Below are 17,285 nucleotides of genomic sequence, written 5' to 3'. Positions count from 1 at the left end.
CTCATTCAGAGAAGCCAACTATCAGCCAAAGAAGGTCTAACATGTTATGAATACTATAAATACCAATGAAGAGATTCTTGACTGAATACTTGATGGTCAAACTCTCTTTCCCTACTACATCATGTCTTGAGAAAAGGCTGCCAATGACAGCTTCGAGTATTTTTTGCATTATTGTTATACTAACCTACCTTCCTCAGAGTAAATTTATTTACAATAGAATATATACCAGGAGGTCTGTGATACCCTGCCTGTGGTTGTGCTATATAAAGTGAGCTGTGAGCTCTGGAGGTCAGTTTTCAGGTGCCGTCTCACTGGTGGGCGACGACGTTGTGTCCACGTGAGCTTTCTTGACGGGTTGCATTGCACTTTGAGTGGGTGGGATGGGATTCTTGCTGGGCTTGTAGTAACCTAGCAACAGAAACAATCAAATTAGATCCAATCACTGTAAACCATAAATTTTTGTGCACATGAAACTTTTGCAAATTTTGCAAGGAGCCAAAATTCACGAAAGTAAAAAGCACACAAAGGTTTTTGTCTTCATAATGTATTAAATACTGGTGACAATTTGGAAAAGTTTCATGCCACAAATAAATCAGCTCCAATTTGCAATAGTTTCATGCCGTGAATGTTACAGGTTTTACAATAAAAAATGTTGGAAATCTGAGCCAGTCAGAGAAACAGCAAGAGCTAAGAACTATAGATTCTACATCATGTTATTTTGCACTTGAATCAAGAAGGAAAAACTGTGTTTGAAAGATAATCTGACATTTTCTTACCTGGAAAATGTGAAGCACTTTTCAGTGGCATATCACAAAGTAATACAATGAAACAAAGACAGTTCTCAAAGACAGTTTCTAGCTTTAGCCTTGTTCCATAAACTCTTCTCTGGAGACCAACACCTTGCAAAATGTGTTTCTTTTATCATGTTTTCCAGCTTTTCAAATTTTACAGTGGTTCATTCAAAATCACTTCTCAAAACAAAAGCAAAAGTAGTATATTCATTATTATCATTCATCATTATCATCATTCTGATAATCTCCAATATTGCTTTCATTACAATCATGACTTAAACTGGCACTTTTAGCATTTTTATCATTATCATTAATATGATCTTAAAAACAATTATCATCACAATCTCTTCCCCAGTTGTTATCATCATATTTATTACCCAATAAGAATTGAAATCAAGCAGAACCTACCTTGTAACTCAGGAAGGTTCTTGTAGAGATCAAGAGAGTCGGGATTTGAGAAGGCTCCTCGCTGGATGATTTCCTCTCCAGCGATAATCTTCTTCACTGCCACTTCCACTTTCTTGCCGCTGATGGTGTACTGCAAACATCAATCACATACCACACATTAAAAGAATAATTAACTATAAAAGTGAAAATTTTCTTGCGAGTCATTTTTTGCACTCCACACAACAGAATGAATTTTGCATGTTTCGAATTTCGTAGATGGTCACAAAAATTGAGCAAGCACTTCAAACAGCACACTGCTGCCATGGAGGGTAAGGCCTTTGGCGGCACATATTATGGTAAAAGGTAACTTATGACATCAAATTCATTCATGCTACAGGGCAAACAAACATGAGGAAAACTAAAAGCAAAATAGGCATTAATTTCACTAACTCTCATTTTGCACAAGTTTTGTGTCATGCGAAATGCAAGAAAATTATCACAAAAATTTCCACTTTTACAGTCATGTGGAGTACAAGCAGTAGTATGTCATCCATGTCAAGGCATAACTTGAGAAAATACACTGACAGCAGAGAAGTCATTTAGACACTCTCATGCAGAAACAGAAACCATTTTTAATGTCACACTGATCCATGTGGAAGTAAGTTTTTACATGAGACATTAAATGCACACACACAGCTGTCTCTAAATGTGAGCTCTTGAAGGAGTAGTATGCATGCTATATCTGACAAGTAGGCCTTATACAACCAGTGGCATTGACCCAAAGGCAGAAAAAAAAAAATACATATCTGCAATATCATAGCTAAAAAGTCACACTATAAACTGACCCAGCATCTAACCAAGAGACTTGAGGGTTCTACTGTAAAAGTGGAAATTTTTGCGGTGTTGAAATTTTCGCGCATTTCACGCAACCAGAAACTAGCACGAAAATAAAAGCACGCGAATATTTTTGCTTGCAATATGTTCCCATACTTACTGTCTTGATTCCGCGAAATTAAAAACATGTGAAGCCCTTCTTACTGAGCCGAGCGCGAAAAATTAGTCGCGCGAAAATATCCACTTTTACAGTATACAAGAGATGTTGACTTCGTAGCAAGGAATAGAAATTGTCTTATCTTTGATCGAAAACATATTTCCAGAAAGTAATTATCTCCATACATCTCATGAGTCATCCCTTACAAGTGTTTACCTATTTCCCTAAATGCATCTTACAACTCAATATCAATCCCTATGTACAATTTCCACCTCTCAACAGGAACATTACTGGTAAGTAGTCATGTCTCTGCAATACTTTACCTGAATCCTGCAGAAATGCGGTTTCTTCTTTATAGGGTGTTCTATAAAGAGCAAATTAACAATCATCATATTTGTTCACTTACGGGAATGTCCTTGGTCTCAAGTATCAAGGCTGGCACATGGCGGGCGGACAGCTCAGATCGGATCAGGACCTTGACTCTCTTGACTACTTCTGGGTCAAAGGTCACACCTGAGGCCATCTTGAGGAAGAGGATGACTCTTTCCTCATTGAGATGGTTTCTCTGAGGGACACACAGACTGTCCTGAATCTCTTTCAGTCTCTCCACTGCAACAAACATAAATACACATATATGGGACCAATTATGATTCAGGGATAGCATAGGCCCTACTCTAAAACCAGAAATTTTTGCATGCATGAAACTTTCACAAATTTGCTTGGAGCTGTGATTTGCAAAAGTAAAATGCATGTGAATGTTTTTGTCTGCACTATGCATTAAATGCCAGTACAATGCTGTATACCTTCATATTACACAATTCACAAAGTTCAATGCTGCAAACAAGGCCATCGGCTCCAATCTGCGAAAGATTCATGCTGCGAATGTTTCTGGGTTTACAGAGTATGTATATACATATTTGAAGACTGTGCTAGAGAATTTTTTTTTAATTATTATTTGTTATTGGTTAAGACGCTGAAGGTCAGATCAGGTCATTTCTTCTGGGATGACACCGATGACTTTGGCAACCTTTGAATTCATCACTCCTGTCTATAGTGTAAATATTGAATGTGTGGAATGAGACTAAATCTAATTCAATTCAGTCATTCATTCAAACTTAAATACACTTGCTTCTCCAATTCTTCTGGTGCTATCAATGATTTCAAGATGATAAACATGGTGTCCAGCTTTTTATTGTTTTTGTCAGAGAGGGGCATAAATAGAGAATGATGAATGGAAGTTGCCATGACAACAAACTCATAATACTGCCTCTTCAATGTGAGCCAAGGATGAGGATGATTATGACAAGAAAGGATTACAATTCTCTTATGTGAATGACACAAACGTACAACAAAAAAGAAAAAAAGCTCATTAACATCACCTCATGCAATGGTTTTGAAAACAAAATATGTAAAAATTTGATATTTGTAAAATTACTAACTTGCAACAATATTGCCTCCCCTAATGCATTGTTTATCATCTCCACGATGAAAAATTGCTAAATTTTCTCTTGAAAGGTGATAATACTTCCTTCTAATTCTGTCAATGAATTTCTCGTTCTCAAATTAAAAAACTCATGAGGTTGTCTTACAAGTCCAAAGTCACAAATTTCATGCTTGCAAAGTATATGGCATATACAGTTATTTCATATCATAGTTTTGATGTTTATGAATTGATGGAGAATAAGAACAATGAAAACCTCACCAATATTGTAGATGTCTGAACTGCCAAACCGTACTCCATTGGGATTCAATGTGCCATCACTGAAACAAAATGTAAAATGATTAAAATATGAACATCTTGAGAGTAAACAACCAAACAAACTTGATTGCTTCAACAGAAGATATTTGTTATGGATAGCACTTTATTTAGTCATCAAAACATGCCTCACTAATCATGACTGTAGAATTTGTAGCTGTTGACTGCAAAATATTGTGGGCAGTAATATAGACAAATATGTTCCCTGTAGAATGCAGTGGTCTCTTGTGTCATGGGCACATTACCATTATAAGAGCTTTATGTTATATTCACACACTATATTACTTCTCATAACAAATACATAGGCAGTTGCATCTAAAAGCAGATAGGCAATTTGTTAGTCAGTTGCAAGAAAAACTATGAATCATGGGTATAATTGCGCATGCATGGGGGTAGCACGTGTTTCTGGGAATTTCTCGCGATGTGACTCAAGAATTTCATAACTCATATGGTTCTTGTTGGATATTACTCGGAACAATTCATCGATTTGGAAAATGGAAACCATTGTGACAGTACTGGAAGAGTTTTCTGGATTTTTATCAGGAGGATTAACAAGGATTGATTCGATTCAGGAGGATTAACAAGGATTGATTCGATTCAGGAGGATTAACAAGGATTGATTTGATTCAGGAGGATTAACAAGGATTGATTCGATTCAGTTTTTGCAACCCAAGCGACCGAGGAATTGCAAAGTTCTCCGCACAACGCTATGGGCATCAGATTGCACATGTAATCTCTACACATGTGCCATTGTATACAACCGGCTGCAGTTTGTTCCAGTAAGCAAGTGTTCCGTCGATAGCTATAGGACGTCTACACGCGAATGCCATGGAAAAACTGCAGCAGACATTAACAAGGATTTCACCATTCGGAAAAAATGAAAAAAATTGTGAAGTAAGTGATGTAGACGGAGTGGAAACCGCGGATCATGAATCATCGCGCGACAAAGCAGAGGATGACCAAAACATCGAACGCACAGATCCTGATGCTTTAACTTCAAGTTCTACAAACGCAGCGATGCTTCTCAAATCCAAATGCACAATCTTCGCCGAGCAAGGCTCCAATTCGAAGCAAGACAAGAAAGGGAAATCCGGTAGAAAAGGATCTACTTCTGCCAGTAGCGGAGCTGGTGCCAAGAAAGCAGGAGAACCCAAGTCCAAAAAGGGAGGGAAGATGGAGAATGATGAGTTATACTCCCTAGTATGCCAACAGTGCAACAAATCAGATAGGAAACAACTGACTGAGTGTGAAACCTGTGACCAGTGGGTGTGCTTGGCATGTCAAGACATGAGTATGGAAGTCTACAATTTACTCAAGAAGGCTGGTGAAAGATGTCACTGGTACTGCAAAGAATGTGAGATAACTGCAGTACAAGGTGCTAGAGATGCTGTCATGTCAAAATCAAATCCTGACTTGTGTACTAGTACTAGCAGTAGGCCTACTACCAGTTGTTGGTCGACCTATGGGTCAGATGTGAATGTTGAGAAAGTAAAGATGGATGTGAACGAGAAAATAGAACATGTGATGAAACAGATGCAGGACACACTGTCGTTGATGTTGAAATCTAGTGAATCTCACAGCCATGGACGTAGTGACTATCCTCTTACGTCACATAGGACGCATGCACAAGTCACTGGAGAGCTTAAATATGCAAACGGTTTGAACACTAAAGAATTAAACCAGCCCAGTCCCATTAAACGTGATCAAGGTGAACTGGTTGATGTGATAATTAGGTCTGTTGATGAACACATTCCAGGACAAGAGGTCACATACTCAAGCTCAGAAAACCCTACGCAAACTCAAATGTAAGGCAAAGGAATTTCTCACACCGAGTAGTTAACCTATGGAACAGCCTACCACCTGAAGTCATCAATAGCAGCACTATCAATACCTTCAAATCAAATCTTGAAAAGTCATGGAAACATAAATTCAACTGTTCTGACCCGGATACTAAATTCCCATGATGCTCCTGCCCTATGCATGCAAATAGTAGAGCAAATAACACTTGCAGCAAGACTCAAGAGGATGCAGAGGGGCAAATAAGTCCAGTATACTTTATGCCCAACATCAGGTAAATCAAGGTAAATCATACAATTTGCAAATAATATTTGGTAAGAGTTGACAGCTTCTAATTGAAAGTAATTATTCAATATGTATATTGTGAAGTGTGTAGCTTTGGTTTATGAAAGGGCAGCAGCTGCTATTGTGTGCACAAGTTAGATTCGTCTGTAAAAGCACAGTACATATGGCATGTATCTCGAATCCAATTCAGCCATAAATCTTTCTCAAAGCTGTCCGTCGTAGAGTTGATGACAGTTTTTAACACAACCCCCCTAGACTCCAATCCCAAGTATCTCTTAAACAGGAGATTCTCCTGCCAGGACCTCCTAGCAAACTTGAGACTCCGCTCGCGAGCACACGCACAATATTATGCCCGCCTAGCGCACATCATGAGCACGCAGCATATCCTTTGAGACCGGGGTCCAACTCAAGTGTTACAATATCTTAGCCTCATTTTTTAACTCATATGACAAAAGTAAGGTGGGGGAGAAAGCTTTACTTCAAACAGGAGAAACTACATTATAAGTTGGAGCCACAGTGCTGAAGCTGAGTAGTCCCAACTCAGGTGGGAACGAGGGACATTTTGCAAAAAATGGTGTCCAGGGAAAGGTCTCCTGCCAAAGCGTTGGAGTTGGAGGAGTTGGAGGACTTTTTAGATGGATAGAAATACCTAGCAAAATACTCACTTGGTTCCAACAATCTTACCTTCTTCCCTGCATGAGGATTCCTTTCGTGACAGGATCAATGTTGATGAAGTCCCCATGAGCCCAAACACCTGGGCAAGAAATAGAAACAAAAATACAGTTACTACGTTTCCACATGAAGCAACAATGTATTAATTTAATTAGTATAAATTTGATTTTCCATCAAAAGAAAGAAACACCACAACATTTTCCCAGGGTAAGACAGGCATTCCATAAGCCCAACCCACTATAAGGAGTTACCATGGTTCATCTCAGAGCTCAATTTCACTTTCTCAATGCTGTGTCAAGACAGGTTTGTCTACTCTATGTATCAATAAGTGTTAAGTTATTCATATGTAATCTTGCCTTCATATTTCCACAGTTTAAAACAAAAGACATCCACCACAATGTCAAATACTGGCCTGATAGAGCCGTCAACACACAAGTATCAAAATCACCAGGTATATGTTATTTATGTTTATATAAGATACACATTTAATGTAAATCATGGACTTTCTGGTCTTGATACTGGAAAGAATTGCAATTCCTACTAAAACTTCCAATATCCACTCATTCAATGCTATGTTTATTGTTCCCTGTTTGGCACGTGCAAAATACAACCAGACAGATACAGCAATAGCCTTTAGTTCTGACACTAAAACCAACCTCTGTACTTGGCAAAGTAAGCCTTCTTGTATTTAAAGCCGTCCGCATCATTCCAGAAGTGTGTTGGCATGCAGGGAAACGGTTTGATGCACACCAATTCCCCACTCTCACCATACACTGCCTTGCCTGAGGAAGAAAAGCAAGTCACCATAGGAGTTCAACAAGATTTAAACAATGACAAGAAGAAAATTGGCAGAAGGAAAAATGAAAGATGAAAATGAAGAACATAATGCCATCCAAGGGATGTCCTGCTTATAGCAGCTGCAAATATGTCATCATGAAATAATTTCAATGCATAACCATCTTGTGTTAAGAAAAATATTCTACTCACTTAACCTTTGAAACTTTCATTTATATTGTTCAGTAAAGAGAAAAAGGGAGAAACATTAGTCATATTTATGCCAGTAGATCTCAGAGATTCGTGACTACCATTCTATTATCATCGTTCTGAGTGCTCCAGTAATTATAACGACCCATCTAGTTTCAACTGGACCAGTTGACCAGAGTTTGAAGCTTACCATCTTCATTCCAAGCCTCTATCGCCATGCCCAGGTTCCTGGCCTGAATCTCACCACGGTAGACTGGTACCGTCCAGTTCTGTCCAGCAAAGCAGGATACCAGGTCAGTGCCCCCTGTGGAGAGATGCAGCATTAAGGTGACACCTCCATTAAAGTCTGTTACCATAGTTACTTACACAGACAAGCTGGAGTGCAGTCCACACACAAAATATATGTGTGAAATTCACCTCATTCATCAATTCTGAGACTGACAAGGAAGTTATAAAAGACATTTGTACCAAAATATTGCTATTCCTTAAACTTTATTCAGTGAGAAATAACCAAAGCTACAATTTCTCACATAAAATATGATTAGCAAATATTAATTCATATAAAAGAAAAGAAAACACCTTTTGTAAATTCAGCCATACAGCATTGTAGACTATTTCATCCTCTACCCTCTTGCAAAATTTTGAGGCAAGTGGGCGATCCACGGCCAAGATCTTTGGGGCCATAATGCCCCCCTTCCCAATTATAACAAGACTAAAAGACCAGGACCATCATCATCACCATCATCATTTAAACTATCATCATCATCATCACTGCCATCATTTTAACCGACATCATCACCATCTCATCACCATCACCAACATCATCATCATCATCATCACCATCAACATCATCATTTTAATCATCATCATCATTATCATCATCACCATCTTCATCATCATGATCATCATTATTATCAACATCAGCATCACCATCACCATCACCATCACCACCATCATCATCATCATTACCACCACCATCACCAAACAAACACACATGCCACAGACATTCAAGAGATGCACAAAAATGTCACATACCAGTGATAGATCCGAGGAGGAGGTCCTTCTTGATGGAGTTGTAGACATAGTCATAGGATGCTGGCACCAAGGGGGAACCGGTAGAGAGAATTGTGTGCAGCTTCTCCAGTTTGTGGGTCTTACCTAAGAGATGGGAAGTGACTTTATTAATCATCAAAGAAGCTGAAACGCATACCAAAGAGACTGCTGCATATGTCTCAACCTTACAGCACAACATGGTACAACTCATTCTCAAATACCGGTAGGTGGCTAATATGTGTATACAATAATAGTTTATCTCATTTGCCAAGGAGAGCAAATTCAGGATCTTTTTGTGTGCAAGCTGAGAGGAGAATCCAACAGTTTGTCTCTGAGATGATTTGTAATGTCTGTCATGAACAATTATATTGACCTAAGACTATAACAACAAATCTTTAAAATCCTGCCCTGAATGGGCTTGCCTCAGGCATACTGGTGTGTGGGCTAGTAGCATCTTGGACCACTGTGTAAATGTAAAAGGAATAATTTCCTTCACCAGTATTAAGTCAGATTAACTATGAAGACATTTCTTGTCGAAACATAAGTGCACATGAGACAGATTCTCTGGCAAGGTCATATTCCAAGAAATCATCAAACAAGAAGAATGAAAGAACTCACAGGGATGAACTCCCTTGTCCTCCAGCACAGACAGCCACTTGGCACCGGTTCCTAGAATTGAGATGCTGATGGAAACAAAACCATGGCAACAGGAATTGGATGATGAATTCAACAAACAGTTGATATACTTTTTAAAAAGAAAAGTCTGTCTAAAAGATGGCACATGCGGTCTACTACAAATTTCAAACAATATTATTCACAGATTCCTCATATCTTTCTCCATAATTCTTCCTGTATTTCACTTGTTACTCCATCATGTGATGTTTTGGTTTAGAGTGTTTCTGCTCACACTGAATGTTACCAAAATATGCATAATACTATCATGAATAAAATATCATTGTGCATTTATTGTCCAGTAACAAAAACTTTTTAACTACTTCAATAGATAATCCAAACCACTGATATATCAATCTACTGCAAAGGAGCTTCATAACAAAGAAGTAGTCTGTATGCAAGGCTTAAATGCTTGCATTTACATCTTATCAGGGAAAGAATGCCTTTCCAACTTATGGAAAGGGCACAATAACATGATACTTCATTTCTAGTTAGTACAAATAATACAAGACAACTCAACTCTCAACCTTTGAGTCTCTTGGGATATATTCAACTTTCCTTGTGAGTGCACCTGAAGTGTTGCATAACTTGTGGATTTTTTTTTTAAATGATCTGCAGTAAAATAAAAACCAAAGTCACTCACTCTAGACTGTCCACAAGGTCCCAGAGAACTGAAGGACCAGGAACTAATGGGGACCCGTCATACAGGACCACACCGCTGCCTACAGCTAGAGCTGTTACCAACCAGTTCCACATCATCCAACCAGTCTGAAAATAGATTTTCATAAATAATTTTATTTAAAATCAATTTTAAATCAATTATATTTTCCTCCATTTTTCCTTACCTGATTCACATGACAGCTGATCACAAAATGGCATTAATGAAACCTTTAGCAAAACATGAAAAGCAGCGAGATTTTAAATGGATTCCTTGTATAGTTATTGAAAAGACCCATTTAAATGAGCAACATAATCTAAAGAGATGTGCCAAAATTTGTGATACACAACTAGAACTGCATACACAGAATTATAAACAGATACAAAAGAATTATCCTTAGAATTTATGAATAATCTACAAAGCAAAAATGGGCCTGCCACACCATTTATACATGCATTGTTTCAGTTTGTTTTGTTTGATTTTGTCCCAAAAAAATGATGAACAAGAAAGTCTTTCCATATATAATAATAACAAATCCATGAGCGCATGTCATGTATTGGAACATAAGCTCACAGTTCACTCTGCAAAAGATGTTCATATACAAGTTTATTTCAAATTAGATAACTCAGACAGAACTGCTCACCCAGGTGGTGTTTTAAAGTAAATCATTCAAAGTCCAAGCACACTAAGTATCAGTATCAACACTTTCACATGGTTTCCTATTTCATTTAACTTTTTCCTATTTCATTTTTCTTATGAGGTTGAGAGGAAAAGCGGGAGAAGAGAATATCTTAACTAACTTTACACTTGCACATCTTAGCAGTCATGAATAAATAGGAGTACCTGTTCTTCTGGTCATTTTTGAAAAGTAAAGGTAAAAACACTATATGGAACAAACAGAGCTGCCAACCGTTCCGAAAAATTCGCATTTGTTACGAAAAATCGAAGGGAATACGAAAATACGAAAACGTCCTTAGAAAGTACGAATTCACAGTGGGAAAAAATAATGGGTAAAAAAAAATGGCAAAGGCACGTCGCATGTGCCATGTTTTCTGTACTCAGCTGGGATATCGATGCAACGCGTACGCACCGTATGTGGAAAGCGCTGAATAGAAAAGTGTTCGCACACGCATATCGCTGCTTGCGTACTGTGTACACCGAACAGAACTTCGCGTGCGTGAATCCCTGCCGCCTACGGACCCTGGATGTTTACATGGATCGCCGTGGTATCCCCATGTGTGGCCGGCTGGGGAGCGTGAGTATACTGCAGTAGCTACACACTGTAGCAAGCTGCCACTACAGTACCCTATTTCGTTTTGAGGCGGGGTAGAAAGCGTTCCGTTGTGCAATGTCTGCTTCTTTTTCTCTTCTTCTTCATCTGCTTGTTCCTTGCCTTCCAAGTACGAAATGATTTTTAGAGTGTTGTGTGTGTGTGTGTTTTTTTTAATAACGTTATTGCATCATTTTCTGCAAGGAAGAGGTGAGTTTCTGTTCGTGTATTGATGTGCACTGCAGTATGTGCAGGTGAAAAGCATTCGAACTTTCTTTCCCGAGTATTGTGGAAACTCGATGTATTTCTAGGCCTATTAAAGGAGATCTCATATAACAGAATACTTATAACAAACTGTTTTCCGGTCAAAATGAATTAATTTCCTTTGTTTTGTATCGTTTATTGACTTGATCCCAAGGATCTCGTCGCAATACAAAGTTTCTAATGTGTATTTATTTTCGCGAAGCTTTCGGTGCTGCAAACTTTTGCTAGGGCCTAAGCTTACTAGATCTACTGTACTGAACTTCGTTTTATTTCTGTCGTTTCTCACACCTCGTTTGGTACGATTTCTTCCATTTTATATCACTTTATCCTTTCCCTTTATACTTTGAAGTATTTAAACGTAATTCTCTTAAGTGTCTCGCACTGTTATTTTCGTAACAGCGATTTCTCCGCTTCGCTGCAATACTTTTTCGAATCGAAGCGACGGAGTTTGATCCCAGCCGCTTCGATGTGCTGTTTGTTGTATTTTCCATATGTTTGTGTTGTTGGGAGGTGTTGATACTTTGTATTTGTTATTTATTTTCCAAGGTATTTATCTCGAGGGATTATGCGTGTTTCTTAATGTTGATAGGAAAAGGCTAAAATGATCTTGAGTGATGTCTGATGGTGATGATGATAACTATGCTGGTGACTGGTGTAAAAAGACGGCTTCCTGTGAATGCTGAGCGTACGTGACGTTTGTTTTATTTCCCTTTCCCTCTTACTCTTCTTTCCCCCTTACTCTTCTTTCCCCTCTCAAGAATGATAAAAAAAAAGAAATTACATACACCTCACAACAAAGAGAACCACGTGCTATAGCAACCTTCGTAAAGTTAAATCTAAATGTTCAATATCAGCAAAGAATAAGGGGAAAACACGAATGACAAATTAATCAAATAAAAGCGAAGAGATCGTGTATGCAGTCTCTTCGGCTCGAAGACACTTGACACCCCACCCCTCTCCCTTGTGGAAATTTCCACAAAAGCAGGTGCCACACCCAGGTGCGTGCCAGACGAAAGAATGCGCGCACTGGAATAAACAGCGTGTAAATATCCTGGAAATATCGATCGAAGAACCAGCTCATTAGTTGAATTAAAGGAATCATTGCAAAGATATCATGATTCTATTTCTATAGCCTTTCTTTTGGCGCAGAGTAGGAAACATCGAACGGTCGATTATAGTGTACTTGATCGAATATCTAATGTTCCCTGAACAATCATAAAAGGATTGATTATTCAGTCAATTAAAAATGCAATCACAGAAATACATGAAAGGTCTCGTATGCCCAGACAAATTCTGGTCCAATGAGATGCAGTCATCACCTGGTTAGACAGCAAAATACAACGTGTAATGACAATTAATTTCAGTTCACGCTCATCAAAACTGCTTATTACTATTCAAAGTTTTGGCTATCAACATTCGTTCGTGGGTGTATTTTGTTTGTTTGTTTTGTGTGTTTTCCCTCGTGAAAGACGTAATGATTTCTTCGTATCGAACGTAAACTGCATGTTTACCGTAAACAAGCCATTCAGCTCAGCTCAGCTATGGCGCATTCGATCCATCAAACTTGCAGTAACCTCTTATAGGCAGGAGCACATGGCGCATTCCTTTAAACTTGAAAGTGAAGCCACGTGTTGCACATCGGCGCTTCCACACACAGCGCGGCATTTTGCGATCAGCGTTATAGCAGACTTTCCGATTCCAGTCCGGGGAAAAGGAATTGGAATACTTCGGAAAATACTGATGTTTAAAATCCAATAAAATGAAAAAAGCCTGAAAACAACGCATGATTATGTTTTAATAGTAAACAATAATTGGAAACACAGAACAGAGTTTTGCATCCGCTCACACAGAAGCTCTCTTGAGAAGATGAAAGCATTCCCCGTCCCCTGCTAGATAGTGGAAGCTTCCGTAATCAGCCCAGCAAGTTTTTGGAGTTACATACAGGTGTACTTGCTCTTGCACACATTCATTGGGAGAAAGCAATCAATCAACGCTGAGCATTGCGTAGTTCGGCATCTTTATCGTGCTGGTGACCAGCTCGATGCTTCGGCATGTGTCATAACATTATGTTTAGAGCCTGTAGGCCTCACAAGTCGACGAGTTTAATTCAAAATAGCAACTAGAAATGTCACTTTGGCGACTGGTATGCCTCCGCCATAATGCATGATTTTCCCAATAGGTCTAGATAGTACATGTGGACACTGTGTGATTACATTTTCACAAAATTGGCAAAATATTGGAATGACAAGTTTGTCACAAATGTGTTGAATGTTCACCTTCCTTGACGTAGGTTTAATTGGATGAATAAGAGAGCATGTATCTAGGGATTTAAGGACTTTAACTTGACTTTGACCCATTCATACATTTAGGCATTGAGTAATTTTCAAGGTACAGGTGTGGAGAAAAAGTGCAATTTCTGAATTGAATAGTAAATTGTTACCATTTTCATCTGGCCCTTGACCCTAAAATTCATAAGATAATTACTTTCAGGTAGAACATGCATAATATGTACTAAGTTTCAAGGTAACTTGAGCCACTTCCGAGATATGGAGGAAAAAGTTAGTTCAGCACTTTCACTTGATCTTTGACCTTTTGACTTTGAGGCAAAAAGAGAAAAAAAAAAAACTTTCCAGAGAATTTCTATTAGGTTACACACGCATACACCAAGTGTAAAAAAAATAACCCTGCTGGCATTGCATAAATATGAGGGTAATAGTAAAATTGTGAAGTCTTGCACTTGACCTTTGACCCCATGAACCCTACATTCTCTAAATAATCACTTCCAGTCAGTACATGTATATACTATGTTCCATGAAGATACCTTGAACAATTTTCCAAGGTACGGAGAAAAAAAAGAAGTTTTAATATTTTTACTTGACCTTTTGACCTTTGACCTTTGACCTCATGACCCAAACTTTCACCAGAGAATCTTTATTGGGTAATACATGTATACACTAAGTTTCAAGAAAATATCTTCAGGCATTCAATAGATACATTTGTATGGTGGAAATAGTGAAATTTTATGTATTTGACCCTGACCTTTTGACCTTTGACCTCATGACCCAAACTTTCACCAGAGAATCTTAATTGGGTAATACATGTATACACTAAGTTTTAAGAAAATCTCTTCAGGCATTCAATAGATATGGTGGAAATAGTGAAATTTTATGTATTTGACCCTGACCTTTTGACCTTTGACTTTTGACCTCATGACCCAAACTTTCACCAGAGAATCTTAATTGGGTAATACATGTATACACTAAGTTTCAAGAAAATCTCTTCAGGCATTCAATAGATATGGTGGAAATAGTGAAATTTTATGTATTTGACCCTGACCTTTTGACCTTTGACCGTTGACCTCATGACCCAAACTTTCACCAGAGAATCTTAATTGGGTAATACATGTATACACTAAGTTTCAAGAAAATCTCTTCAGGCATTCAATAGATATGGTGGAAATAGTGAAATTTTATGTATTTGACCTTGACCTTTTGACCTTTGACCTTGAGCATGTGCACCCAAAAGTTGATAGGCACAACTTCACCCCCTAATACACAAACATGCCAAGTTTCATTAGGATACCTCAACAGGTTTCGATAGTTAGCTTGTCCACAAAATTCATTACGGACGGACGGAAGGACGGACGGACGGAAGGACGGACGGACGGAAGGACGGACGGACGGACGGAAGGACGGACGGACGGACGGACGGACAACCCGAAAACATAATGCCTCCGGCACCACTTCGTGGCGGAGGCATAAAAAGAGGGAGATTGAAAAAATATGAATTCTAGTGGAAAAATACGAATTTTGGAGCTGCTGAGTACTAATTTGTGCTTCCAAAGGTTGGCAGCTCTGAACAAAATGCAGTTGCTCTAGAATTAAGATCGTGCTTTTCACAACATGACACCTTCTGAGTGACTCACCGTTGTGTAGTAGATGATGTTGTCCTCTCTTGTTAGGTTGCCATGGAGAACATGCTCTTTGAGATGCTGAATTAGAGTACCCTATGGTTTCAAGGAGAAAACATACAATCAACTCAAATTACACAGCAGCAATGGTTAGAATCTATCAAAAGCACACTTAAAATATAATGTAGACTTTGTAAAGAAGCTTAGTTTTCATTCATATGGGCTGTTTTGTATGATTTCACAGATACAACTACATCTGTAAATAAATGCTGGTATGTCTATAGCCAGAGTGACACTAAGTGAAACTACATGAAGTTTCACAATCGGGTATTTTGCTTTGTGTAGTTTTGGCAGTGTGACCACAAACTTCTCGAGAAGTTAGTTACCTGTGAAACTTCTCGTAAGCTCTTGGGAAGTTTCTCGCTTCTTGCAAAACGATGCATAGGTTTTGTGTAGTGTGGCCACACACAGCTGAAACTTTGAGAGGTCTGTCATGTGATTAGATCCATTTCATGTTTTTTATGCACATTTTGCATTCTTTAGCACACTGTTGCATGTTTGCATTTTTTACATTCATGGAGGGTAACATGTTTTTTACTCATGTGGAGCATGTGTGTTGGAGACCAAAACTATTTTGCATCTCTGAAAGTACACATAGTTTTGTTAGTAGTGTGACTGTGTGCTCTAACTTCTGGAAGTTACCAGGAAGCAAACTATAAGCAGTTTCACATAGTGACCACAGCTTAGGGTGTGGTCCGACTTTCATTGACACTATGCTTACCCCAGCTGAGTGCACCATACACTTTGGTGCCCCAGTGGTCCCAGATGAATACATGATGTAGAGGGGGTGGTTGAATGGAAGCTGCTCAAATTCCAGGGTGGGGTAGGTCCCATCGGGACACTGACCAGATTTCAGGAAGTCTGGTAGGAAGATGCTGCAAGGAGGAGAGGGGCAGTCAAGTAGGAGAGAGGTAAGGGTAGACTGAGAAGCCCATGTATGCACGTTTGGCAAAATCTTGCACAATGAACAGTTTATCGGATAACAGAAAGTATCAAAAGGGAATTTACCCAAAATATATGTAGATTCAGTTAATGCAAAGATGATATTAGTTCATATTAGTGAAATTTGAGAAAAATCAGACAATTCGCTCAATAGTTATGTATTATTAAAGATTTGGTTAAATCCATGCGCCATCACAGTTAGATAAAGAAGACTACAAACATGATGTCACCGTAGGGCAACTTTATATGGAAAGTAAAAAGAAAATTCCACAAAATGTAATTTTTAATGAAATTCTATATTTCTTTAACTTGTTCGTAAAATATGTCCTCTGTAATATCCTTCCCCCTGACTTTTGAAAGACATGAGTGAAACCTTCTTTCACTAAATGCTAGAAAAATGAAAAGACAGTATTGGTAACTTTATTTTTTGAAGTATCACTCGATCAAAATCAATTTCCAACATTGCAAAATTTGACCTGCCATTCAGACTTTGAAAACACAAGCCTAACATTCCTACTTTAGTACCAAGAATTTATAAATACATGTATGTTTTACAAGCTCCAAATATGTTATATAATAAAAATCTGGTTGAATTTTGGCATTGTATATGTAATTGCTGATTCCCACTTCACATTATACTTCAAAGCTACAAACCACTTATCAAATACAGAAATTTCATCAAAATGCTGTTCAAAGTCCAAAGAGAAATTGGTCTCTGTTAACACAGTAAACACAGTTTGAATGTAAACAAGAATATATTTCAAATGTAGATGGAGGTTGTATTTGAATATGA

General features: G+C 38.3%; 1 protein-coding gene across 1 annotated transcript in view; it reads right to left on the bottom strand.

Moving 5' to 3' along the window:
• Nucleotides 1-289: 289 nt before the first annotated feature.
• The window catches only part of LOC140227377 (acetoacetyl-CoA synthetase-like), a 30,314-nt gene continuing 13,318 nt past the window's right edge, over nt 290-17,285 (bottom strand). The window contains exons 7-18 of the mRNA XM_072307788.1: nt 16,272-16,425; nt 15,506-15,586; nt 10,032-10,156; nt 9,335-9,399; nt 8,699-8,821; nt 7,854-7,967; nt 7,336-7,461; nt 6,692-6,761; nt 3,872-3,930; nt 2,576-2,778; nt 1,200-1,329; nt 290-408 (exon numbers count right to left, since the gene is read on the bottom strand). Of these exons, the coding sequence (XP_072163889.1) occupies nt 290-408; nt 1,200-1,329; nt 2,576-2,778; nt 3,872-3,930; nt 6,692-6,761; nt 7,336-7,461; nt 7,854-7,967; nt 8,699-8,821; nt 9,335-9,399; nt 10,032-10,156; nt 15,506-15,586; nt 16,272-16,425 (1,369 nt within the window). The remainder of the gene's footprint in view (nt 409-1,199; nt 1,330-2,575; nt 2,779-3,871; nt 3,931-6,691; nt 6,762-7,335; nt 7,462-7,853; nt 7,968-8,698; nt 8,822-9,334; nt 9,400-10,031; nt 10,157-15,505; nt 15,587-16,271; nt 16,426-17,285) is intronic.

The sequence above is a fragment of the Diadema setosum genome, chromosome 4, assembly GCF_964275005.1.
Source record: "Diadema setosum chromosome 4, eeDiaSeto1, whole genome shotgun sequence".
In the NCBI taxonomy this organism is placed as follows: domain Eukaryota; kingdom Metazoa; phylum Echinodermata; class Echinoidea; order Diadematoida; family Diadematidae; genus Diadema; species Diadema setosum.
Note: the sequence above shows the minus strand (reverse complement) of the source record. Positions and strands in the feature narration are given on the sequence as shown.